The 27,195-nt window shown below is 40.1% G+C and overlaps 1 protein-coding gene across 4 annotated transcripts in view; it reads left to right on the top strand.

Annotated features, from left to right (window-relative positions):
- LOC103544033 (multidrug and toxin extrusion protein 2-like) overlaps window positions 1-27,195 on the top strand; it is an 89,679-nt gene that overhangs the window by 8,700 nt on the left and 53,784 nt on the right. For all 4 annotated transcript variants that reach the window (XM_070563579.1, XM_070563577.1, XM_070563576.1 and 1 more), the window contains 5 exons: window positions 1,214-1,362; window positions 2,161-2,203; window positions 2,780-2,824; window positions 4,812-4,909; window positions 6,805-6,902. In XM_070563579.1, coding sequence (XP_070419680.1) covers window positions 1,214-1,362; window positions 2,161-2,203; window positions 2,780-2,824; window positions 4,812-4,909; window positions 6,805-6,902 — 433 coding nt within the window. The remainder of the gene's footprint in view (window positions 1-1,213; window positions 1,363-2,160; window positions 2,204-2,779; window positions 2,825-4,811; window positions 4,910-6,804; window positions 6,903-27,195) is intronic.

The following is a 27,195-nucleotide window of genomic DNA, read 5'->3' as shown; positions in this document are numbered from 1 at the left end:
TCCAGTGTTTCGTCGGTTCGAATCCTGGGCGCGGACATGGCACTGCTTGTCGGGCCATGCTGAGGCGGCGTCCCACATACCACAACTAGAGGGACCCACAACTAAGAATATGCAACTATGTACCGGGGGGCTTTGGGGAGAAAAAGGAAAAAAAAAATAAAATCTTAATTAAAAAAAAAAAAAGATAATCATTCATGTTGCTTGAAGGAAAAGGTGCCTGGAAAAGGATGCATGAGGCCTAGACTCGGCCAAGACCCTTGTGGGGACCAGCTCCTTCACCTCCGTCGGGGTCGGCTTCTCTCTGGCGCAGCCCTGGCCTTCCATCGCCCACTCTCTGATCTGTGTTTTGGTCTCCTAGCTGCTGCTCACTTGTGGCTTCTCTCCCCTCATCACTCTTAAACTTCAGGCGGATCATGTCATCCCTCTGCTTAGAAATCTCTAGTGACCCTCTTTCCACTGTGGAGGCTGCTGGGCCTGCTGCCCTCCCCCACTCTAGTTCCAGCCACGCTGGCCGCCCTCCCGTGCCTCTCCCAGATGTCCACCCGGCTCACTTGCTCAGCCCCAGGAGGGCTTTGTCCTGTATCACCTTCTCAGTGAGGCCTCCCCAGCCCCAGTTTAAAAACTAGGCTCCCCTTCTAACACTCCATCCCTCTTCTCCGATTTATTTTTCTCCACAGCACTTACTGCCATATCCTAGACAATGCACTCTAGGTCTTGGTTATTTCTCTTGTTTACTGTTTGTCTCCCGTTCCCCTTAGAAACTCAGCTCCATGAAAGCAGGGTCTTCTGCCCACTGTGTTCGCTGCTGAGTTCATTCCCAGTGCCTCAGATATGTCTGGCACATGGTAGGAGTTGAAGGAATATTTGCTGAAGGAATCTGGAAGGCTCTAACATGGGCCCAGTTCTTCCCATACTTTTCAAGCTCTGGTCTCTGCTGCTAGTGCCCTCCATGTCTAACTGTCCCTGTTCCCAGGAGCAGGGGACTCATCATCCCAGGACATGTTTAAAATGCCACTGGTGCCAAGTAGCTCACTGGCCACTCTTGGCTTGGATGCTGGAGTGGGGAGCTGATGGCAAGGAAGCATGGCTGCCCAGCCGCAGGGGTGGCGGGCAGGGCACTTCCATGGAGGGGCTGTTTGTAGTGCAGGTGGTCCAGGCCTTGGCATGCCTGGTACGTGGTGGCATTCTTTATCATTGTATTTGTTTTCTCAAGTCCTTTGGAGGCAAGAACCAAAAACGCGTGGGGATCATACTTCAAAGAGGAATCCTCATCTTGATGCTGTGTTGCTTTCCCTGCTGGGCCATCTTCATCAATACCGAGCATATCCTCCTGCTCTTAAAACAGGACCCCGAAGTCTCCAGGTCAGCAGCGTCTCTAATGTCAGAATCCCAGGTTCAGAGTAAGTGACTGTCTGATCATCTTACCTGTGTTGACATTTTTGGCCAGTTACCTGGACTTGAACCCTATGGAAAATGGAAGCTATGACTGTGGATCACAGAAGCCCTGGGCTGGCAGGGACCCCCCCTGATGCAGAGTGACGCTGTCACCTGACGCCCTGCCCAGGGTGGAAAGACGCAGGACGAGAATGTAATACCCTGGGCACCAGTCGACCTTTCACAGCTTTCCTCCATTTTGGTGTTTTGCAAACACACAGAATATTTTTCCCCTGACAAAAGTAGAATAGCAACACAGTTGCCTTCACTTTTGTCTTTAGAGCTGGGTTTTTTAACCTACAGTTGTTTGTTCTCTGACACTGTCGCTGGGGCACGTGAGATACAAGGAGGCGTCTCTCCTTTCTAGAAGACTGCTGGCCTTGCTTCACTGTGGGGCACAGCTGCAGGCCTGACTCTATCAAAACATTTTCTGAATTTTCCCTGACTTTTAGTTCATTTTGCTGTGTCCATTCCACCTTTTATGCTAAGAATGAGCTAAAAAACGTGAAGTCAGACTTCCCCTTAGGAAGCAGACATTTAGCAGGCCAAACGTAATGCTGATTCAGGTTGTAGAAGGACAGTCACTTAAAACTGTTATTAAATGTTTCCCATATAAATTATTTTTAGTTTTAATTTTCAGAAAATAGTCTATGGATTCAGTTTTAAGACAGTATGACCAGCAATTGTTTTAATATTAACTGAAGGCTATTCTGTCGTTTATTTCAGGATAGCCCAGATGTATGTGATGGCTTTTATTCCTGCCCTTCCTGTAAGTGTCAGGATATTCTTGTGTTTTGCTACGTGAAGCAGCTCGTGAATGTTGTCAGGAGTGTGCCTCCCTGCTGTTTTTTGGTTCGTTCATTTTATCATAGTCCTGTTCATGCACAACTTCCGCATGTGTTTCTTGGACCTGTCACCTCTCCCTGACTGATTCTCAGTGCTTGTGCCAATTTCAGGTCCCACAGCTTAAATTAAACACAAACACTGATGAGGGGATCAAACTTCTCACCTTAGTCTGTGGTTACTTTTGATTGCAAATCAATCAGAATATTTCCTGGGCTCCTCTGGGATTGTGGGAAGAATCACCTGCTGGCACCCTTCAGACTCAGGGCAATGAGTGGCTCCTGCTTCAGCCCGTAAGGGTCTGCCCTTGTTGGGTCTTCAGAGAGTCCACTCTGGAAAATCCCAAATAGTTTGCATCCTAGCATTTGATTAGTACAAGTCTGGTTTTCTGAATTTAAGGTCACATATCAAGAGGAAATATCTTATTAAAAAGCGGAACTGACATAAACTGTTGAATTATACTTTTATATTAATGAGAGGTGTTTGTTTTTCTATCTTATAGGCGGTATTCCTGTTCCAGCTGCAGACACGATATTTACAAAGTCAGGTACAGATTCTTTTTGTATTTTTACTCCATAACACTGGAAATGTATGGTAAATCTTCTTAGGAAGTTTTCCATACAATTTTTTTCCTGAAATTCTACCCAGAGCTCTTTGTTTGGGAAACGTGGGGTCTTGTGGGGGCATTTTGTCCAGCCTGGGAGAGGCGCCCTATGGAGCTGTCAGATTCCTGCAGCCCCCACACCCCACCGCTTGCTTCTTCTGTGGGCTGGCTGCCTGCTTTGCATCTGGCCTCAGGCCCGGCTCTGGTGCCTCTGTTTTAGAGGAGGACCCTGAGTTCCTGCAGCCACGTTCCCAGAAGCGCACGGGGATCACCGTGCCCGCAGCACGCCAGAGGGAGAAGGGGACAGAGGGAAGGCTGAGGGCCAGAGGTGTGGGCGGAGGTGAGAGGCGAGCTCTGCCTCCCGGGGTCCCCTCCCCAGTCCCTCTAACTGCCTTCGTCCGTGGTCCGTTCCTCTCTGACAGCAACTCTGCGTAAATGCAGGGAAAAAATGTGGAAGTCTTACTTAAAGAAAATGTTCATCCCAGTACTAGTGCAGAGTGGGCAACGGATAAAAAGAAGCGAGTACTGTGGCACTGTCGAACAGAGGGGTGAAGGCCCACTGCACGCCTGCATCGGAGCGGCGTCGCTGGGTGTCCGCCTCCGTTCGGCAGCCCTGCGCAGGAGGGGGGCAGCTTGGCCAGGTGTCTCCCCGATCGTCTTTCCTTTACACCTCGTGCCAGCACCCACTTTGCCCTTCGTGTGGTTATTTCCTCTCTTCTGTCTTTGTTACTGTGGTGGAAACCGTGCCCTCCCAGGTCCTTCAGAAGCAGTCACAAACTTCTGGTGGTTAGGCTGGAAGCTGCACCGATGGAGGAGACACGTGCAGTGGTCTCGACTCCCGGCTCTTGCAGTCTTGTGTAACTTCGCTGTCATTTAACGTGGCTGCCCGTTTAACTCTGAATGTTCATTTCACCAGCTGTTTAGGAAAAGCTCAATCTTCCTTCTGTGTTTCTCCTTTCCTCTCATGCTGCTATCGCGCTCACAACACTTCTGGCATCAGATGTGTGGGTTTTTCCCCCACACCAAGCAATTCAGCCATCCAGCTGAGTGTCCTACAATTCAACTCAATTCTGACACTGCCTACCTGGAGATAGTGTCAGATCCCACAGGTTAAGGGCTCAGTCCCGCAAGATTTCCCCCACTTCAGATGCCAGTGACGAGTCTAGTCTGTCACCTGTGCTTCTGACTGATCAGCTGTAAATCAGAGGTTACCAGTACCCACACCTGGCGTTCAGTTAATTTGCTTGAGCGACTCACAGAACTCAGGAGAACAGTTTACTTATTTCAGGAAATCAGTTACTGTTTACCAGTTTATTATAAAAGGATATGACAAAAAATACAGATGAACATCCACATGGAAGAGATGCATAGGGCAAGGCGTGTGGGAAGGGGCACAGAGCTTCCATGCCCTCTCGGGGCACACCATTTTCCCATTCTGTCCGTGTGTTCCCCGATGTGGAAGATCTCCAAACCCTGTACTTTTGGGATTTTTATGGAGGCTTGCTCACGTGGGCGTGATGAATCATTAACTCCATTTCCAGCCCCTCCCCCTTCTCTGGAGAATAGGGGGTGGAGCTGAAAATCTCAACCTTCCAGTCATGGCTTGGTTTTTCTGAAGACCAGCCCACATCCAGGAGCCATCCAGGAGTCCCCCCAGAGTCGCCTCATTAGAACCAAGGACACAGCTGTCATCCAGGAAGTCCCAAGGGATTTAGGAGCTCTGTGTCAAGAGCCAGGGTCAAAGACCAACTGTTAGACAAAAGATGCACTTAGTGCTCTTATCACTCAGGAAATTGCAAGGGTTTTAGGAGCTCTGTGTTGGGAACGGGGGTGGGGCAGAGATCAGTATACATGTGTTCTGTTATTTCATACCACTTAACTGATTAGCTTTTGAAAATGCTAACGTTTTCCTGTTTGGGGGGGATTTTAGGGCATCATCATGCCTCAAGTTATTACTGGGATTGCAGCAAATATCATCAACGTGGGCATGCATGCCCTCCTGCTCTATGCCCTGGACCTTGGAGTACTGTAAGTAGTGACCTGTTCACTCATCAAACAGTGAGTGTCTGCTGGATGCTCGCTCTGGTCCTAGGGGCTGGGACATAGGGGAGTGAAGCAGCCTTGTGGGAAATACCTAGAGGTGTTCAGATGCTGCATGTGACAGGGTACGAGCTGGTGCCGAGGAACACCCAGGAGAGGCAGCCAGCCCAGGCTGTTGGAAGGGAGGAGAGGCCGGGCTTCGTCTGGGGACACAGGGGAAAGTGTTGTGGAAGAAGCAGCATGTGAGCCGACTCCTGCATGTGGAAGTGGAGGTAGCCTGCAGGAAGGCACTGCTGCAGCCTGTGAAGACTGAGATGGGTGACTCCAGCAAAGGCAAGAGCGGGGCAGATGCCTGTAGAGATTCTCCTGTTATCTCTGCCTTGTAAGAAATGGAGCCAAATTCCATCTTTATGAAGCTCAAGAAGACGAGGGTCACACATCGAAGGCAGTGTCAGTTTAATCTTCCCTCGATAGGCACTGTGCTGTTGTTCTCTCCATCCCTCACTTAACCCCTCTGGTGTGTTGGTCCAGAGCCAGCCTCCTTTGCATGAGCCTCAGCAGTTTTTAGGTGCTTTAGGGCAGTGTGTTTCTTTTTTCTTTCTTTCTTTCTTTTTCTGAGGAAGATTGGCTCGGAGCTAACATCTGTTGCCAATTTCTTCTATTTTATGTGGGACTCTGCCACAGCATGGCTTGACGAGCAGTGCTAAGGTCTGCACCCAGGATCTGAACCTGTGAACCCTGGGCCATGGAAGCAGAGCACATGAACTTAACTGCTATGCCACCAGGCTGGCCCCACTGTGTTTCTTTATAAATGAAAACTGGTTTAGTGGGTCATGACTGGCACTTTAAAAAATGAAATATATTATGAATGAAATAAAATAAAATGAAATAGAATAGAAAATATAAGGTGGTATGGGGACATTTCTATAGGGTGTGTGTGTGTGTGTGTGTGCGCGCGCGCATATTAATGGGGGTACTGAATAGTGATGGAAAATTTCTTTCTTCCTGTTGGTTGCAGTAAAAAAATATACAAAAGCTGTTAATTAAAGGATTTCGGAGAGTTGGAACATAAGAGCAATCAATGAAAAAACAGTTATAACATCTTCCTCTGCCAGAAAACTGGAAGAGGCTTTGGCCATGGGGGAGGTAGGGGTCAGCAGCCAGGTTTGAGAACTGGTGACAGTGACCCACGTAAACACCTGGGTGGGTGTCCAAGTCCTCTGCAGATGGACCTCAGACTGTCTCTTCAAAGTTTCTTGAGCAGATGTACAAAGGACAATTTGGGGATAGGTCGGTAAGAGAACATATAGGAATGGATTAATAAGTGATAAAATGTGAGGCTTGGTCAGGAGAGTGAAATGACACAAATAGAAGGGAAAGCAGAGTTCCTGGCTCTCTGCCGGGATGGGATGCCATTTTATTTGTGGTGCAAAAGTGTCATCTATTGAAGATGCTCTAAGGTCATTTCCTAATAGAAAACAAATTTATTATAATCCTGGGAAATAAAGCCACTGTGACCGTGGACCTGTATTTTGAACACAGTAGGTGTTTGTTATATTCCTTTTAACTAATTATGTGTAAGAATTTATTTGATGGGTCATTTAAGGCTGTTAAGACAAGGGACGGTGATAAATCTTTATGTCTTTTTGTTTTTCCGTTAATGAATAGTAACATTTAATTCTTCCACAATATTCAATGTTGGTGGAAAGAAAAGAAGTCCATTATAAGTGCATATGGTGTCTAAAATATTAAAAAGAGACAGTCCAGGAGTTCTAGATTACTCTAATGACTGATTCTTACAGGGAGCAAAAACTTGTCATGTGGTCTGTTTCTTGGTGTTTGGGGGATACACTCACAGGTGCTGATTACTTTTTCTCCTTCAGAGGATCTGCCTGGGCAAACACCACGTCCCAGTTCTTCCTGTCTGGTCTTCTTTTCCTGTACATATGGTGGAAAAAAATCCACATCGACACTTGGGGAGGTATGAGGACGTTGATTTCTTACATTATGCTGTTTGTTATTCAGAACATGTTATTCTGACTTCTGGATTTTGTTTTCCAGAGGGTCTTTTTGTTTTTATCGTTTGGAAAATTTAAAAATTATATATATTATATAAATTTTAAAAAAAATTTAAAAATATTTAAATTACCGACAGTCTAAAAGTTGCAGGTCAATATGAGATTTTTTAAATGTCTATGAAGGCAGATTTTGTTCCTAGAAAACTGTAGCTACTGGGTAAGAATTAGTGTTTAATGAATTAAAATTGCAAATACAAAATCTTAGTTGTTGCTTACGAATCATCGTGCTCTGTTAAAGTGAAGCTTGTTTAACGTCTTATCAACACACGTGAGCAGATCGAACTCTCTTCAACGATCAGTACCGCTTACAGCTTAGCTAAGTGCCCTAAATATTTTAACATGCATTTGTCAATTTAGTAAAATAGATTTGCTTTTTTCTACTTTTTAAAATTGTGGTAACTATATATATAAAATGTAAAATGTGCCATTTTAGCTATTTTTAAGTGTAGAATTCAGTGCCTTTAAGTACATTTACAGTGTTGTGCATCCATCACCATCATCTGTTTCTAAAACATTTTTATCACCCCGAACAGAAACTCTGTACCCATTAAGCAATAACTCCCCATTTTCTTTCCCTCCAGACCCCCAGTAACCTCAAATCTACTTTCTGTGGGTCTTGTACCCTGGAACTTTGCTGACGTCATTTATTAACTCTAGTAGCTTTCTTGTGGTTCTTTGGGTGTTTATATATATAGGATCATGCCATGTGCAAATAGAGATAATTTACTTCTTCCTTTGGGGTTTTGATGCCTTTTATTTATTTATTTTTAATTATCTTATTGAGGTCATGTTGGCTTATAACATTGTGTAAATTTCAGGTATACATTATTATGTATCAGTTTCTATATAGACTGCATCGTGTTCATCACCAATAGCCTGCTTTCATCTGTCTCCGTACATATGTGTCCTTTAACCCTTTTGCCCTCCCCCCACCTCCTTCCCCTCTGGTAACCACTTATCTATTCTCCTTATCCATGTATTTGTTTATCTCCACATATGAATGAAATCATTCGATGTTGATCTTTCTCCTCTGACTTATTTAGCTTAGCATAATACCCTCAAGTTCCGTCCATGTTGTCGCAAATGGCAAGATTTCATCTTTTTTATGGCAGAGTAGTATTCCATTGTGTATACACCACATCTTCTTTATCCATTCGTCCCTTGATGGGCACTTGGGTTGTTTCCGAGTCTTGGCTGTTGTGAATAACGCCGCAGTGAACGTACGGCGGCGTATATCTTTACGTGTTTGTCTTTTCATGTTCTTTGGATAAATACCCCGCAGGGATAGCTGGATCGTATGGTAGTTCTATTCTTAATTTTTTGAGGAGTCTCCATACTGTTTTCCATAGTGGCTGCACCAGTTTGCATTCCCACTAGCAGTGTATGGGGGTTCCCTTTTCTCCACATCCTCTCCAACACTTGTTATTTCTTGTCTTGTTAATTACAGCCATTCTAACGGGAGTGAGGTGATAGCTCATTGTAGTTTTGATTTGCGTTTCCCTGATAATTACTGATGTTCACCATCGTTTCATGTGCCTGTTGGCTGTCTGTATGTCTTCTTTGGAAAAATGTCTGTCCATATCCTCTGCCCATTTTTTGGTCAGGTTGTTAATTTTTCGTTGTTGAGTTTTGTGACTTCTTTATACATTTTAGAAATTAACCTCTCGTCGAATGTATGATTTGCAAATATTTCCTCCCAGTTGGTGGGTTGTTGTTTTGTTTTGTTCGTGGTCTCCTTTGCCATGCAGAAGCTTTTTAGTCCCATTTGTTTATTTTTTTCGTTTGTTTCCCTTGCCTGAGTAGACATTTTCTTAATCACCCTAGCTGGAACTTCCAGTACAATGTTGAATAGAATAGCAAATGTAAGCATCTTTGCCTTGTTTCTGATTTTAGAGGTAAAGCTTTCAGTCTTTAATCATTGGGTATGGTGCTACCTGTGGGTTTTTCTTAGAAGCCGTTTATCAGCTTGAAGAAGTTTGCTCTATTGCTAGTTTGTTGAGTGTTTTTTTTCATAAAAGGGTGTTGGATTTTGTTAAATGCCTTTTTTTTTGCATCAGTTGAGATGGTCATTGTTTGTTTCCTTCATTCTATTAATATGGTATATTACATTGATAGATGTTGATCATCGCTTGCATTACTGGGATAAACCCCACTTCGTCATGGTGTATAACCTTTTAACTGCTGCTGGATGTAGTTTGCCAGTGTTTTGTTGAGGATTTTTTCATATATATTCATACAGGATATTGATCTGTGATTTTCTTTTCTTGTGATGGCTTTATCAGGCTTTGGTATTAGAGTAATGCTGGCCTCATAGAATGAGGCCATGACTTTGGTAGTGTTACTTCCTCTTCTGTTTTTTGGAAGAATTTGAGAAAGATTAGTGTCATTTCGTCTTTAAATGATTGGTTTAATTCACCAGTGAAGCCATCAGGTCCTGGACTTTTCTTTGTTGGGAGGTTTTTGATCGCTGATTCAGTTTCTTGTTAAAGGTTTGTTGAGGGGCCAGCCCCATGGCTGAGTGGTTAAGTTCGTGTGCTCTGCTTCGGTGGCCCAGGGTTCGCTGGTTCAGACCCTGGGCGCGGACATAGCACCGCTCATCAGGTCATGATGAGGCGGCGTCCCACATAGCACAGCCAGAGGCACTCACAACTAGAATAGACAACTATGTGCTGGGGGCCTTTGGGGAGAAGAAGGAAAAAAAAAAAAGATTGGCAACAGATGTTAGTGCAGGTGCCAATCTTTAAAAAAAAAAAGATTTGTTGAGATTTTCTGTTTCTTTTCAGTCAGTTTAGATGATTGATGTGTTTCTAGGAATTTTTCTACTTCATCTAGCTATCTTATTTGTTGGTGTACAATTGTTCACAGTACTCTTTTATAGTCCTTTTTATTAATGTAAGATTGGTAGTAGTGTCCCCATGTTATTTCTGATTTTAGTTATTTGAGTCTTCTCTCTTTTTTTCTTAGTCAGTCTAGCTAAAGTTTTGTCAATTTAGTTGATCTGATCTTTTAAGAACCAATTTTTGGTTTCTTGATTCTCTCATTTATTTTTCTATTCTCTCTTTCATTTATTTCTGCTTTAATCTTTATTGTTTCCATCGTTCTAGCTTTAGGTTTAGTTTGGTCTTTTTCTGTTTCCTCAATGTGTAGAATTAGGTTATCAATTTGAGATTTTTTTTCTTTTTTAATGTAGGCATTTACAGCTGTAAATTTCCCTTTGAGTACTGCCTTCACTGCATCTCACGTGGTGTGTTGTGTTTTTGTTTTCTTTTGTTTCAGAGTATTTTCTAATTTCCTTTCTGATTTGTTTAAGATTGTGTTGTTTAATTTCCACGTATTTGTGAATTTTTCCGATTTCCTTCTGTTATTGATTTCCAGCCTTATTCCATGGTGGTTGGGGAAGATACTTTGTATGATTCAGTCTTTTAAAATGAATTGGAACTTGTGTTGTGGCCTAACATATGGTCTATTGGAGAATTTTTCATGTGCAGTAGAGAAGAACATGTATTCTGCTGTTATTGGGGGCGGGGGGATGTTCTATATATGCCTGGTAGGTCTAGTTGGTTTATGGTGCTGTTCAAGTCCTCTGTTTCCTTACTGATCTTCTGTCTGGATGTTCTGTCTATTATTGAAAATAATGTATTGAAGTCCCCAACTATTTTTGTAGAACAACTGTCTAATTCTCCAATTCTGTAAATGTTTGCTTCATATATTTTGGGGCTCCTTTGTTTGGTACATACATGTTTATAATTGTTACATTTTCTTGATGAATTGACCCTTTTATCAGTGGATAATGGTCTTTCTTTATCCCTTGTAACAGATTTTGACTTAAAGTCTATTTTGTCTAACATTAGTAAGGCCACCCAGCTCTCTTTTGGTTACTGTTTGCATGAAATATCTTTTTCCATCCTCTCCCTTTCAGCCTATTTGTCATTTTGTGAGTCACTTTGTCACTAAAGTGAGTCTCCTATAGACAGCATATAGTTAGATCATGTTTTTTAATCCATTCTGTCAATATCAGTCTTTTGATTGGAAAATTTAATCCATTTACATTTAAAGTAATTACTGATAAGGACAGACTGTCTTTTCCATTTTCTATATCTCTCTACACAGTGTTAGGGTCCTATACAGGCCATCACTACTGGTCAAGCTCACAGAGTTGCCCAGCTGGAGTGTAGACTGAATCCAATCTGTGCTTCACTTGTGTGCCCTGCATCCTAGTACAGGACTGTAGCATCTTTTTCTTAGTACAAAGGTGCACCTGCTGGCCATGCTATATGCCATGGGGTTGTATCCACATACAAGGGGCACCGTATAGGTTAATAGGGGCCCTGGTTTCAGGTTCATTTTATCTTGTTTCTCCACCATATATGGATTTCATTACCAAGGTCACTTCATAGCCAAGTTGGCTCTCCAGCATTGCTGCTACATTCCAGTTAGTAGGAAGGAGGAGGGAGGGAAGAACAGGATGCCTACATACTCACTTTAAGAATATTTCCTGAAAGTTGCCCACATTGATTCTGATTTTATCCCATTGACAAATACTTAGCTACGTGGTCACACTAAGTTGCAAGAAATGTACAGGTGGCCTCTAAACTCTGATGAGTTTATTTCTGTGAACCATAGGAAAATGAATTTTGGTAGACAAATTGTGGTCTCTGCCACAACTGAGAACTGTGAAGCACTCAGGGGATGTTAATGGCTGTGACTCTGTGAGTTCTCATACATTCACCCTGAATAGTCATTTATCTTGCAAGATAGCATGCATGCTCCTGCTTGATGAAGTTTCCAGAAAAAGTCGTTCATCATTTTACTAGTGGAAATAAATACTTCTCAGTTAAGTAAACTCTGAAATAATGGATTGCTAATTTTAACCCAAGTGAGTCCCAGTATATTTGTACAAATGCTGTAGACTCGAGATAAGAACTTGCCTGCAACAAGAAAAATTTCATATACACATTTTAAAACAAAGTTAATCCATTAAAAGTGACAAAATAAGAATAAGCTTAGGCTGTTAAACCTTAACTTTTTCTTACAATCAGCCTTCTTTCATTTGTTTTCTTTTCACTTTTAAAAACAGAAATAGGTAAGTGAAGGCGTAGAGAATTTCTCAGCTTCGCTTTGCCCAGTCTCCCTGTGTAAATATAAACAAAGTTCAATCGTTTCCTCCTGTCACGTCACAAATCTTAATCATTTGAGATTCTTTATGTTTCAAAGTCAAAATAAGGAAAACGATCTCAGTTATTTTTAACAACTTTATTGAGGTATAATTTACATGCTATAAAATCCAGTTTTAGAAGATTTCCATCACCCAAAAAGATTCCTAATAACTCATGGCAGTCAGTCAACCCCTGTTCCCACCCTGAGCCCCAGGCAAACACTCATTCTCTATAAATTTGCCTTTTCTGGACCATTGCAAATATTTCATGCTGTAAGTAAACCATCTGCTCAAGAGACACAGTAATGGCTTCTGCAAAGGTGACATTACCAATGATTAATAAATAAGGTAAGGAAGAAACACTTAAATCTACTGTGTAAAGTGATTTTCATCTCTTTGCTCAATTTTTCTCTTTGTTTTTGTCTCCCCCCGCACCTTACTTTTAGTGATGGGGGAAAATAGCCATGTCTAAATAGTTTCTTATAAACACAAATGCATATTTTGGACTTTCTGCAAGTCTGATTTATTACACAGGTTGATAGATCTTTAATGTTTAGGGCTTGGGGCTTTTGGCGTGGATTTATTTGCAGTCAAGCACCACATAATGACATTTTGGTCAATGATGGACCGCATGTACGATGGTGTCCTGTACGGTTAGTACCATGGAGCCCAGGTGTGCAGTAGGCTAGACCATCTAGGTTTGTGTAAGTGCACTCTGTGATGTTCACACAACTGTGAAATCACTAATGATGTATTTCTCAGAACGTATCCCCATTGCTAAGCAATGCATGACTGTATTTGTTATGAATTTGTTAATGATTTAACATTCTTTAAATAATCAACATTCCTCTAAATATTCACCCAGCACTTACACAACTAAAAACCAAAAATTTAAGAATTAACAATTTAGGTTTCCTAAACATTTAAATATTGATTACAAACTTATCACTTTTAAACATTTCATTAAAATCTTGTTTAATATATCAATCTCATAAATGCTTTAAACTACCTTAAAAACAGTTTTAAGAATATATACCAAATGTATAATGATTATATACTATCCTTTCTTTTCTCTACTGCTCTCTGCTCTTACTATAACTCCTGTTCATCTGGGAGGTGGTGGGGCAAAGTCGTTAAAGATGTTGACTCTGGAGCCAGACTGCCTAGGCTCAGTCCCACTTCTTAGCAGGGAAGGGTACCTAACTTCTGTGCCTCGGTTTCCTCATTTGTAAAGTAGTAATAATAATAGGGCCTATATCATTTAATTTTTGTGAAGATGAACTGAGTTCATCCACATGAAGGGTTTAGAACAAAGAATATAACATAAAGGGCATTCAACAAATGTTAGCTGCTATTTTTTTACTACCCTTAAATATTTTTAATTGTTTTGTAGTCCCGAGTACTTTTTCATTTTTGCCTCCAACTTTTTGTTTTTGAAATGTTCAAGTCCATTGATAAATAGAAGGAATGGTTTAATGATCATTCAATTATGCTTTATCTAAATTTGCCGCCTGTTAACATTTTGCCCTATTTGTTTCTCTTTCACCCCATGTATCCATGTTTTTTGGGTCCAACAAATTGCAGATATCATGACACCTCCCCACGAGTTATTTCAGCATGCATCTCTCCTAAATAACATTCTTCTAAATAACCACAATATTGCTATTTTGAAGAAAATAAAAAGAAAAACGTTATTGAATATGATGTTCAATAATGTCATATGATATACATTCTATACTCAAATTTCCATAGTTGTCCCCAGACGACCATATACTTAAAGGTGCTTTGGAGGTCCAGGCTGCAGTCAAGGTTCATGCCTTGCAAGGTAGTTGTTTCCTTGTCTTCTTTTCATCTAAACCAATCCCCTTATCTTTTTTGTTTTTAAGACACTGACTTTTCAAAGAGCCAGTTGTCTTGTAGAATGTCCCACACTCTGGATTTGTCTCTTCACGTTTGTTTTCTCAGGAGTAGATTCAAGTTACAGCATTTGGGCAAGAAAAGCGCAGAGGGAACGGTGTGTGCCCACTGCGCTACCTCTGGGGTCAGATGATCTCAGGTGACGCTGGGTTTGGTTGTTTGGTTGAGGGAGTGACTGCTAGATTTCTCCTTTGGGAATATGCATTTTCTCCTTTGCAGTTAGAAAGTCTCTATAGAGTGACAGAGATCATTTGACTCTCTGGTTCTCCAGTAACCTTTTATCCAATGGTTTTAGCTTCCACTGATGATTCTCAATCGAATCAACTATTACATTGGGGGTTTCAAATATTCTTAAATTTTTAATATGCATCCTTGTATCAGGATGCATTCAGCTGTAAGCTAAAAGTAAAACAACCAGTTCAACCTAGCTTAAACATTAAAGGTTAAAAGGTTAAACTGGCTCATGTAACTGGAAGTCCAAGGGTAGGTATTTCAGTATGGTGTGCAAGGGAACTGTGGGTACCTGGATGAGAGTGAGGAATTTCCAAGAGAAGGAGGGGTGGTGGTTGGACAGGCAACTGTAACGCTCATTGTAATATTTTGAAATACATGATTTTTCTTATCTCTGTCCTCTTCCCAAATAGGACAGCACATGTTAATTTCCTCTCTCCTAGTCCTGTCTTCCATATTATTGTCAATTAGAAGTTTAGTTCCAGATTTTTAAAAGTTCTACTAAAATATTATTTTGTTATATTTAGATTTATCAACATGTTTTATAAGTTAATTTCTTCACTGTTGCTTCTTGAATCTCATTCCTTCCTCCTGGATTTATTTTTATTCTTTCTGAAATACGTCTTTCAGTAGTTCTTTCGGCAAATTCTTTCAGTAAAGAGTAAATTCTTAGTCTTTAAATGTTTAAAAGAAAGTCTTCATCTTATTCTCTTGCTTAAATATTGCTGGGTATAAAAATCTAAGTTGATAGTAATTTTGCATTGCTGGTATTACACTTTTTCCTTCTTGTTCGTGGTGATAAGTCCACCATAAACCTGATTGTCTTTGCTTTGTAGACAATGAAGTATTTTCTCTCATAGTTTTAAAGATTTTCTCTTTCTCCTTTTTATACTACAGCATGGTCACTTGAGGATTTAAAAAAAATTATCTTGTAGGCATTTGGTAAACTTTCTTAATCTGAGGGCCTCTATTAAGTTCTGGAAAAATTTTAGCTTTTTTCCTACTATTTGTCTCCATTTCTAACTATTCTTCCCTTTGCAGGCAGATATCTTCCATATCTCCTCATTTTTCTTTCATTTGTTCTCTCTCTGCAACTCTTTGTGCTGTGCATTGAGAGATTTTCTGTTTTCTTTTTAAAAAAATTTTATATGTATTTTTTAATTGCGGTCACCTTGGTTTATAACATATAAATTTCAGTTGTATGTCATTATATTTCGATTCCTGTGTATATTACGTCATGTTCACCACCCAAACACTAATTACAGTCCACCGCCACACACATGTGCCTATTCACCCCTTTCGCCCTCCTCCCTCCCCCCGTCCCCACTGGCAACCACCAGTCCAATCTCTGACACTACATGTTTGTTTGTTGTTGTTTTTATCTTCTGTGTATGAGTAAGATCATATGGTATTTGACTTTCTCCCTCTAACTTATTTCACTTAGCATAATACCCTTGAGGTCCATCCATGTTGTCACAAATGGCAAGATTTCATCATTTTTTATGGCTGAGAAGTATTCTATTGTCTAAATATACCACATCTTCTTTATCCATTCATCCCTTGATGGGCATCTAGGTTGCTTCCAAGTCTTGGCTATTGTGAATAATGCTGCAGTGAACATAGGGGTGCGTATATCTTTATGCATTTGTGTTTTCATGTTCTTTGGATAAATACCCAGCAGTGGAACAGCTGGATCATATGGTAGTTCTATTCTTAATTTTTTGAGGACTCTCCATACTGTTTTCCATAGTGATTGCACCAGTTTGCACTCCCACCAGCAGTGAATCAGAGTTCTCTTTTCTCCACATCCTCTCCAACACTTGTTATTTCCTATCTTGTTAATATAGCAATTCTGACAGATGTGAGGTGCTATCTCATTGTAGTTTCGATTTGCATTTCCCTGATAATTAGGATGTTGAACATGTTTTCATGTGCCTGTGACCATCTGTATATCTTCTTTGGAAAAATCTCTGTTCACATTTTTTGCCCATTTTTTATTTGGGTTAGTTTTTTCGTTGTTGAGATGTATGAGTTCTTTGTATATTTTGATACTAACCCCTTATCAGATACATGGTTTCCAAATATCTTCTCCTAATTTTTAGGTTGTCTTTTCATTTTGTTGATGATTTCTTTTGTTGTGTAGAAGCTTTTTAGTTTGATGTAGTCCCATTTGTCTATTTTTTCTTTTGTTTCCCTTGCTTAGTCAGAATTTTTTTTTGCTTGTGGCTGTCCAGTTTTCCCAGCACCATTTATTGAAGAGACTTTGCTTCTTCCATTGTATGTTCTTGGCTCCTTTGTTGAAAATTAGCTGTCCATAGATATGTGGGTTTATTTCTGGGCTCTCAATTCTGTTCCACTGATCTGTGTGTCTGTTTTTGTGCCAGTACCACACTATTTGATTACTATGACTTTGTAGTGTGTTTTGAAATTAGGGAGTGTGATGCCTTCAGCTTTGTTATTTTTTCCCAGGATTGCTTTGGCTATTCGGGGTCTTTCCTTGTTCCATATAAATTTTAGGATTCTTTGTTCTATTTCTGTGAAAAATGTCATTAGAACTTTGATAGGGATTGTACTGAATCTTTAGATTGTTTTAGGAGGTGTGGAAATTTTAACTATGTTAATTCTTTCAATTCGAGAGCATAGACTATCTTTCCATTTTTTTGTGTCTTCTATTTCTTTCAACCATGTTTTATAGTTTTCAGTGTACATCTTTCACCTCTTTGGTCAAGTTTATTCCTAGGTATTTTATTCTTTTGTTGCAATTGTAAATGGGATTGTATTCTTAATTTCTCTTTCTTCTACTTCATTGTTAGAGTATAGAAACACAACTGATTTTTGTATGTTGATTTTGTGTCCTGCAACTTTGCCATATTCATTTATTATTTCTAAAAGTTTTTTGGTGAACTCTTTAGGGTTTTCTATATATAAAATGATGTCGTCTGCAAATAGTGACAGTTTCACTTCTTCCTTCTCAATTTGGATCCCTTTTATTACTTTTTCTTGCCTGATTGCTCTGGCTAGGACTTCCAACACTCTGTAATCTTTGTATTTCTGAGGTGTCCATTATAATTTCTCCTCTTTCATTTCTTATTTTATTTGTTTGAGCCTTCTTGTTTTCTTGCTGAGTCTAGCTAAAGGTTTGTCAGTTTTGTTTATCTTTTCAAAGAACCAGCTCTTACCATTGATTTTTCTCTATTGTTTTTTTTTAGTCTCTGTTTCATTTATTTCTGCTCTGATTTTTATTATTTCCTTCCTCCTACTGATTTTGGGCTTTGTTTGTTCTTCTTTTTCCAGTTACTTTAGGTACACTGTTAGATTGTTTATTTGGGATTTCTCTTGTTTGTTAAGGTAGGCCTTTATTGCTGTATCCCATAAATTTTGGCATGTTGTGTTTTTATTTTTGTTTTTCTCCAAGTATTTTTTGATTTCTCCTTCGATTTCTTTGTTGGCCTAATCATTATTCAGTAGCATTTTGTTTAATCTCCACATATTTGCAGCTTTTCCTATTTTCTTCCTGTAGTTGATTTCTAGTTTCATACCATTGTGGTCAGAAAAGATGCTTGGTAGTATTTCAGTCTTCTTGAATTTATTGAGGCTTGTTTTGTGGCCTAATATGTCGTCTATCCTGAAGAATGTTCCATGTGCGTTCTAACAGAATGTGTATTCTGCAGTTTTTGGATGGAATGTACTGTATATATCTACTATGTCCATCTGGTCTAATGTGTCATTTAAGGCCAGTGTTTCCTTATTGATCTTCTGTTTGGATGATCTATCCATTGGTGTAAGTGGAGTGTTAAAGTCCCCTACTATTATTGTGTTGCTGTCTATTTCTCCTTTTATGTCTGTTAATAATTGCTTTATATATTTAGGTGCTCCTATGTTGGGTGCATAGATATTTACAAGTGTTACATTCTCCTGTTGGCTTGTTCCCTTTATCATTATGTAGTGCTCTTCTTTGTCTCTTGTTACAGTTTTGGTTTAAAGTCTATTTTGTCTGATGTAAGTATTGCTACCCCAGCTTTCTTTTCATTGCTATTTGCATAGAGTATCTTTTTCCATCCCTTCACTTTGAGTCTGTGAGTGTCTTTAGGTCTGAAGTGTGTCTCTTGTATGCAACATATATATGGGTCTTATTTTTTTATCTGGTTGGCCACTGTATGCCTTTTGATTGGAGCATTTAGTCCATTGACATTTAAAGTAGTCATTGATAAGAATGTGCTTATTGACATTTTGTTACTTTTTTTCTGAACGTTTTAGTAGTTCTTCTCTGTTCCTTTCTTCTTCTCTTGGTCTCTTCCCTGTTGGTTTTATGGCTTTCTTTAGTATTATGCTTGGATTCCTCTCTCAATTTCTTGTGTATTTGTCATAAGTTTCTGGTTTGTGATTACCATGAGGTTCATATATAATAACCTACGTTTATAGCAGTCTGTATTAAGTTGATGGTCGCTTTAGTTTGACCTCTCGTTAAAAGCTCTACTCTTTTACTCCCTTCCTCCAACATTTTTTTTTTGATATCACATTTAACCTCTTATTTTTTTGTGCATTTGTCTCCATTACCCTCTTATCATGGAAATAGATAATTTTAGTACTTTCGTCTTTTGACCTTCATAGGCTAGCTTCATAGGTGGTTGATCTGCTACCTTTACTGTATATTTGCCTTTACCACTGATTTTATTGCTTCTTTAAAAAATAATTTTCTTATTCCTATTTGTGGTCTTCTCTTTTCCACTTAAATAATTCCCTTTAGCCTTTCTCATAAGGTTGATTTCTTGGTGATAAACTCCTTTAGTTTTTGCTTGTCTGGGAAACTCTTTATCTCTCCTTCCATTCTGAATGATAACCTTGCTGGGTAGAGTATTCTTGTCTGTAGGTTTTTCCCTTTCAGCACTTTAGATATATGATGCCACTCCCTTCTCACCTGTAAGGTTTCAGCTGAGAAGGCAGCTGATAGCCTTATGGAGTTTCCTTTGTATGTAACTTGTTTCCTTTCTCTTGCAGCTTTTAGGATTCTCTCTCTCTTTAATTCTTGACATTTTAATTATAATGTGTCTTACTGTGGGCCTTTTTGGGTTTATCTTATTTGGTGCTCTCTGTGCTTCCTGTACCTGGATGTCTGTTTCCTTCCTTAGAAGGTTAGGAACGTTTTCAGTATTATTTCTTCAAATAGATTCTCTGCCTCTTTATTTCTCTCTTCTCTTTCTGGGACACCTATAATACAGATGTTGGTGCACTTGATGTTGTCCCAGAGGTCCCTTAGACTGTCCTCATTCTTTTTAATTCTTTTTTCTTTTATCTGTTCAGCTTGAGTGATTGTCTCTAGTATTTGTCCAGCTCGTTGATCCATTCTTCTGTATCACGTAGTCTGCTATTGAGTCCCTTTAGTGAATTTTTCATTGCCAGTATTGTAGTCTTCATTTCTGATTGGTTCTTTTTTATATCCAATTCTTTGTTGAAGTTCTCACTGAATTCATCCATTCTTCCCCTAAGATCAGTGAGCATCCTTATGACTCTTTGTTTGAACTTTTTGTCAGGTAGATTGTTTATCTCTGTTTCGTTTACTTCTTTTTCTGGGGTTTTGTCCTGTTACCTTGCTTGGAACATATTCCTTTGTCTCCTCATTTGGCCTCTTTCTCTGTGCTTATTTCTACGTATTAGGTAGGTCAGCTACGTCTCCCTATCTTGGAGAGGTGGCCTTATGAAAGAGATGCCTTATGAGGCCCAGCAGTGTGCTTCCCTCTCATCACCAGTTCCAAGTGCTCCAGGAGTGTCTCCATGTGGGCTACGTGTGTCTTTCTGTTGTGGCAGAGTTGCTCTTGCTGCAGGTGCCTGGGGAGGCTAGGCTGTCCCCCTACCTGGCTGGTTGTAATGCGCAGCAGCATGTGTCTGCCACGGTCCTGTCAGTCATTTTTATCAGGCATGGGGAGCCCCAGCACAATTGGCTGTAAGGTCTAATAGCACATTCCTGTTGCAATTTTTCTGTTAAGTGAGTAGGTCCCCAGCATGGCTGGTTGCTAGACTCAGGGGCTTACAATTGTTGTAGGCCTCCAGCCTGCAAGGCTCTTGTCAGCTCTCTCCCAGGATTGTTGCTGAGTGGAGCCAGCCCAAGTGTGGGAGCACTCATTTGTTTCAGGCTTTGGAAGGTGGGGCTGATCCCCTATGTGGCTATTAGAGAAGCACAAGTCTGCTGCAGCTGACAAGCCCCACTGCTTGCAGGACCACACACCCCATCAACACAGTCCTGCCCCACGCACATGCCCTGACCCACTAAAGTGGATCCACTGCTGAGGCCCCACACACTCCACCAATGTAGGCCTGCCCCTCACAAATGCTGTGCCCCACAGAGGCGGGCCCACTCACCTGCTGTCCAGGTTCCAGGCACCCCACCTCTGTGGGCCCACAAGTTGCCTGAGGGCTTGCTGTTGGGTGGGGCCAGCCCCACGGGCAGACTGCCTGCCCTGGCTGAGCTGGATTAAATCACTGCTCTAGTTGGTGTGGCAGACCCCTGTGCTAACAGGCCAGGGGAAGAACTCCAATGGAATCTGCCAGAGTCTGTGTCAGCTTGCCTGTATTAGGTCACAGTAATGGCTGCTGCCAATGTCTCAGTCCCTGGAGAGGTCTCACTTCTCACTGAGATGCACCCAGAGCCTATCAAGTGAGTGTCTTTTTCTTTCTTGACTTCATAATAGTTTACATCATTGTGAAATTTCAGTTGTACATTATTTCTTGTCCGTCACCACATAAGTGCTCCCCTTCACCCCCTGTGCCCACTCCCCACCCCCCTTCCCCTGGTGATGACTGAACTGTTTTCTTTGTCCATGCGTTTGTTTATATTCCACATATGAGTGAAATTGTCTGGCATTTGTCTTTCCCAGTCTGGCTTATTTTGCTTAACATAATTCCCTCCAGGTTCATCCATGTTGTTGCAAATGGGATAATTTTGTCTCTTTTATGGCTGAATAGTATTCCATTGTGTATATATATCACATCTTCTTTATCCAATCATCCGTCAGTGGGCACTTGGATTGTTTCCATGTCTTGGCTATTGTGGATAGTGCAGCAATGAACATAGGGGTGCACATGTTACTTTGGATTGTTAATTTCAAGATGTTTGTGTAGATACCCAGTAGTGGGATAGCTTGATCATATGGTAGTTCTATTTTTAGTTTTTTGAGGAATCTCCATACTGTTTTCCATAGCGGCTGCACCCGTTTGCATTCAGACCAGCAGTGTATGAGGGTTCCCTTTTCTTCACACCCTCTCCAACATTTATTATTTTTAGTCTTGGTGATTATAGCCATTTTAACAGGTGTAAGGTGGTATCTTAGTATAGTTTTGATTTTGTATTTCCCTGATGATTAGTGATGTTGAACATCTTTTCATGTGTTTATTGGCCATCTGTGTATCTTCTTTGGAAAAATGTCTGTTCATATCCTCTGCCAATTTTTTGATTGGGCTGTTTTTTTTTTTTATTGTTCAGTTTTGTGAGTTCCTTATATATTATGGAGATTAACCACTTGTGAGATAATATTATTTGGATATATTTTCTCTCAGTTGGTGGGTTGTCTTTTTGTTTTGGTCCTAGTTTCTTTTGCCTTGAAGAAGCTCTTTAGTCTGATGAAGTCCCACTTGCTTATTTTTTCTTTTGTTTCCCTTGTCTGAGAAGACATGATATTCAAAAAGATCCTTTTAAGTTCAATGAAAAAGAGTATACTACCTATATTATCTTCCAGGAGTCTTATGGTTTCAGGACTTATCTTCAAGTCTTTGATGCATTTTGAGTTTATTTTTGTGTAAGGCGTGAAATAATGGTCTACTTTCATTCTTTTGCAAGTGGTTGTCCAGATTTCCCAACACCATTTATTGAAGAGACTATCTTTTCTCCATTGTATGTTCTTGGCTCCTTTGTCAAAGATTAGCTGTCTGTAGATGTGTAGTTTTATTTCTGGGCTTTCAGTTCTGTTCCACTGATCTGTGTGCCTGTTTTTGTGCCAGTACCATGCTGTTTTGATTACTATGGCTTTGTAGTACATTTTGAAGTCAGGGATTGTGATGCCTCCAGCTTTGTTCCTTTTTCTCAGGATTGCTTTAGTAATTCGGGGTCTTTGGTTGCTCCATGTGAATTTTAGGATTCTTAGTTCTATTTCCGTGAAGAATGTCATTGGGATTCTGATTGAGATTGCACTGAATCTGTAGATTGCTTTAGGTAGTATGGACATTTTAACTATGTTTATTCTTCCAATCCATGTGCATGGAATCTCTTTCTATCTCTTTAGGTCATCATCTGTTTCTTTCAATAATGTCTTATGGTTTTCATCGTGTAAGTTCTTCACATCCTTGGTTAAACTTATTCCTAGATATTTTATTCTTTTTGTTGTGAGCATAAATGGAATTGTATTCTTGAGTTCTCTTTCTGTAAGTTCGTTATTAGACTATAGAAATGCAACTGATTTTTGTAAGTTGATTTTGTACCCTGCAACTTTACAGCAGTTACTAATTATTTCTAAAAGTTCTCCGATGGACCCTTTAGGGTTTTCTATATATAAGATCATGTCATCTGCAAACAGCAAGAGTTTCACTTCTTCACTCCCTATTTGGATTCCTTTTATTCCTTTCTCTTGCTTAATTGCTCTGGCCAAAACCTCCAGTACTATGTTGAATAAGAGTGGTGATAGTGGGCATCCTTGTCTTGTTCCTGTTCTCAGATGGCATTCAGTTTTTCCCCATTGAGTATGATGTTAGCTGTGTGTTTGTCATATGTGACCTTTATTATGTTGAGGTAATTTCCTTCTAGCCCCATTTTGTCAAGAGTTTTTATCATAAATGGGTGTTGGATCTTGTCGAATGCTTTCTCTGCATCAATTGAGATGAGATTGATTTGCAGATGTTGAACCATCACTGTGTCCTTGGTATAAATCCCACTTGATCGTAATGTATGATCTTTTTGATATATTGCTGTATTTGGTATGCCAATATTTTGTTGAGGATTTTTGCATCTATGTTCATCAGTGATATTGGCCTGTAGTTTTCCTTTTTTGTGTTGTCCTTGTAAGGCATTGGTATCAGAGTGATGTTGGCCTCGTAGAATGTGTTAGGAAGTGTTCCATATTCCCTGATTTTTTGGAATAGCTTGAGAAGGACAGGTATTAGGTTCTCTCTGAAAGTTTGGTAGAATTCTCCTGGAAACCATCTGGTCCTGGGCTTTTATTTTTTGGGCAATGCTTTTGATTACTGTTTCAATCTCTTTACCTGTGATTGGTCTATTCAGATTATCTACTTCTTGATTCAGCTTTGGGAGGTTGTTAGAGTCTAATAATTTATCCATTTCTTCTAGATTGTCCATTTTGTTGGCATATAGCTTTTCAAAGTATTTTCTTAGAATCCTTTGTATTTCTGTGGTATCCGTTGTTATTTCTCCTCTTTCATTTCTAATTTTACTTACTTGAGCTTTCTCTCTTTTTTTCATTGTAAGTCTGGCTAGGGGTTTGTCAATTTTGTTTAACTTCTCAAAGAACCAGCTCTTTCTTTCATCGATCCTTTCTACTGCCTTTTTTGTTTCAATTGCATTTATTTCTGCTCTGATTTTTATTACTTCTCTCCTTCTGCTGACTTTGGGCTCTGTTTGTTCCTCTTTTCCTAATTCAGTTAGATGTAGTTTGAGATTACTTATTTGAGATTTTTCTTATTTGTTAAGGTGAGCCTGTATTGTGATGAATTTCCTTCTAAGTACGACTTTTTCTACATCCCATATGAATTGGTATGGTATGTTTTCATTTTCATCTGTCTCCAGATATTTTTTTTGATTTCTCCTTTGATTTCTTCAGTGATCCATTTGTTGTCCAATACTGTGTTGTTTAGTCTCCATGTCTTTGTCCCTTTCTCTGCTTTTTTCTTCTAATTAATTTCCAGCTTCATAGCATTGTGAGTGGTAAAGATGCTTGTTATTATTTCAATATTCTTACATTTATTGAGGCTTGCCTTGTTTCCCAACATACGGTCTGTCCTTGAGAATGTTCCATGCACACTTGAGAGAATGTGTTTTTTGCTGTTTGTGGATGGAATGTCCTGTATATATCTGTTAAGTCCAACTGGTCCAGCTTTTCATCTAATTCCACTGTTTCCTTGTTGATTTTCTGTCTGGATGATCTGTCCCTTGATGTAAGTGGAGTGTTGAGGTCCCCTACTATTACTGTGTTGTTATTAATATCTCCTTTTAGGTTTGTTAATAGTTGCTTTATGTACTTTGAAGCTCCTGTGTTGGGTGGGTGGTTATTTATAAGTGTTATGTCTTCTCGGTAGAGTGTCCTTTTAATCATTATATACTGCCCCTCTTTGTCTCTCTTTACCTGTCTTATCTTGAAGTCTACTTTTTCTAATATAAGTATCCAACACCTACTTTTTTTTGTTTGCCATTAGCCTGGGTATCATCTTCCACCCCTTCACTCTCAGCCTGTGTTTGTCATTGGAACTGAGATGTGTTTTCTGGAGGCAGCATATTGGTGGTTCTTGTTCTCTAATCCATCTCGCCACTCTGTGTCTTTTTATGGAGAATTCAAACCATTTATGTTTAGGGTGATTATCAATATATGAGGGCTTAATGCTTTCATTTTATCACTCATTTTCTGGTTCTCTTGCATTTCCTTTGTTTCTCATCCTGTGTGTTTTAGTCTACCAATTGAGTTATGTAGTTTTTTATGTGGTGTTTCTTTGTATCCTCCTTATTTATTATTTGTGTCTCTGTTCTGCTTTTTTGTTTAGTGGTTACCCTGATGTTTGTATTCAAAATCTCATGGATAAGATAGTCCCTTTCCTAATGGCCTCTTGTTTGCTTAGACTAAAGTGATTCAGTGCCTTTCCTCTTCCCCTCCTAAGTTGTTTTTCTCACATCTTATTCAATCTTGTGTTGTGAGTTTGTGGTTAAAATGACATGATTATCTTTGTTTTTGGTGTTTTCCTTCCCTTTATCTTTAATGTTATACTTGAGTATTTGCTAACCGTTCTGATGTATAGCTACAATTTTCTGATTCTGTCTACCTATTTATCTCCTTACTCCGTGCTTTGTAACCCCTTTCTCCTTTTTCTTTTTTTCAGGTGTGAGGGCCTTTTTGAGAATTTCTTGTTGGGGGGTCTTGTGGCTCTGAACTCCCTTAGCTTTTGCTTATCTGGCAAAGTTTTTATTTCTCCATCATATCTGAAGGATATTTTTGGTGAATAGAGTTTTCTTGGCTGAAAGTTTTTGTCCTTCAAAGATTTGAATATATCATTCCACTCTCTCCTAGCCTGTAAGGTTTCTGCAGAGAAATCTGCTGAAAGCCTGATGGGGGTTCCTTTGTAGGTTGTTTTCTTCTGCCTTGCTGCACTTAGTGTATTTTCTTTGTCATTCAGTTTTGCCAGTTTCACTACTATATGCATTGCAGTAGGTCTTTTTACATTGACATATTTAGGAGATCTAATAGCCTCTTCCACATGGATTTCCATCTCCTTCCCTAGGTTTGGGCAGTTCTCTGATATTATTTCTTTGAACAAGCCTTCTACTCCATTTTCCCTCTCTTCTCCCTCTGGAATACCTATTATTCTTATATTGCATTTCCTAATTGAGTCAGATATTTCTCTGAGACTTTGCTCATTTCTTTTTAGTCTTAATTCTCTCTCCTCCTCTATCTGGAGCATTTCAATATGTCTATTCTCAATTATGCTGATTTGCTCCTTTGTGATGTCTGCTCGAGCATTCAGGGAATCCATATTTTGTTTTATCTCATTGATTGTGTCTTTCCTCTCCAATATTTCTGATTGATTCTTCTTTATAGTTTCAAGCTCTTTTGTGAAGTAGCTCATGAACTTGTTGAATTGTTTCTCTACATTCTCTTTTAACTCATTGAGTTGTTTGATGATAGCTATTTTGAATTCTCTGTTATTTAGATTACATATTTCTGTGTCCTCAGGTCTGATTTCTTGATACTTGTCATTTTCTCCCTTGTCTGGAGATTTAATGTAATTTTTGATACTCCTATAGGGTGTGGCTGTGTTTTTGCACATCATGGTATTATTTGATTGCAGTTACCGCCTGTTGCCACTGGGTCAGGCTCAAGAGCTGCGTATTCTGAGCCCTCTGTGTGCTGCTGGGATCCCAGGCACTGGAGCTGGCACTGGGTGGGTTGGGGGTGGGGCGCTTGCTTCTGTATGCTCTCGGAGTTTTCTCACTCTGCCCTTGCCATCTGTTCTCCTGGAGTGTTGGCTTGATGAGGTCACCCCCACATTAGCTGTTACCTTGGTAGGGGCTTTCCCCTAGGTTGCAAGGGCTTTCAGGGATCTTTGATGTTCCCATGAACGGATATCCCCTCCCCCCTTGCTTCCCTCTCTGAGGTTGCCTGCTGTCCCGAATCACAGTCTTTGGGGAGGGAGCAAAGTTTTTTCTTACCCTGTTCCACCTCCTCTGAGGGAGGCTCCAGCGTCTCCACCCTCTGCTGCATGGGTCTCTCAGACGTCTTCTGTGTTGTGTGGATTTCTCTGTTGGAGTATGAATGTCTTTTTGATTGTATGGTGGAGGGGAGAGATCACCAGCAGAACTCACTCTGCCATGATGCTGACCCAAGTGAGTCTCTTTTCATCAAAGGACTATGTGCCTTTCTTTCTAGTGATTTTAGGTTGCTTCCTGGAATGGGTGATTTTGCACGTGGGCCCTTTAAGAGCAGGCTTTTCTTTCCCCATTTGATAGCTTTTCTGGGGAGTAATCCCTATTATAGTTAATAACCAGCAAAGCCAGATATTACGACACTTGTCTCAGTTGTGCTGAGTCCAAGAGCTGCTTATTGTGGTAACACTCCCCTGCTCAGTTCCCCCACTCCTCCAGGGAGGGCTGCATACCTTACAATTGCTCCTGGCTGGCCTTGAAGTGC

The sequence above is a fragment of the Equus przewalskii genome, chromosome 10 (assembly GCF_037783145.1).
Source record: "Equus przewalskii isolate Varuska chromosome 10, EquPr2, whole genome shotgun sequence".
NCBI classification, from domain to species: domain Eukaryota; kingdom Metazoa; phylum Chordata; class Mammalia; order Perissodactyla; family Equidae; genus Equus; species Equus przewalskii.
Note: the sequence above shows the minus strand (reverse complement) of the source record. Positions and strands in the feature narration are given on the sequence as shown.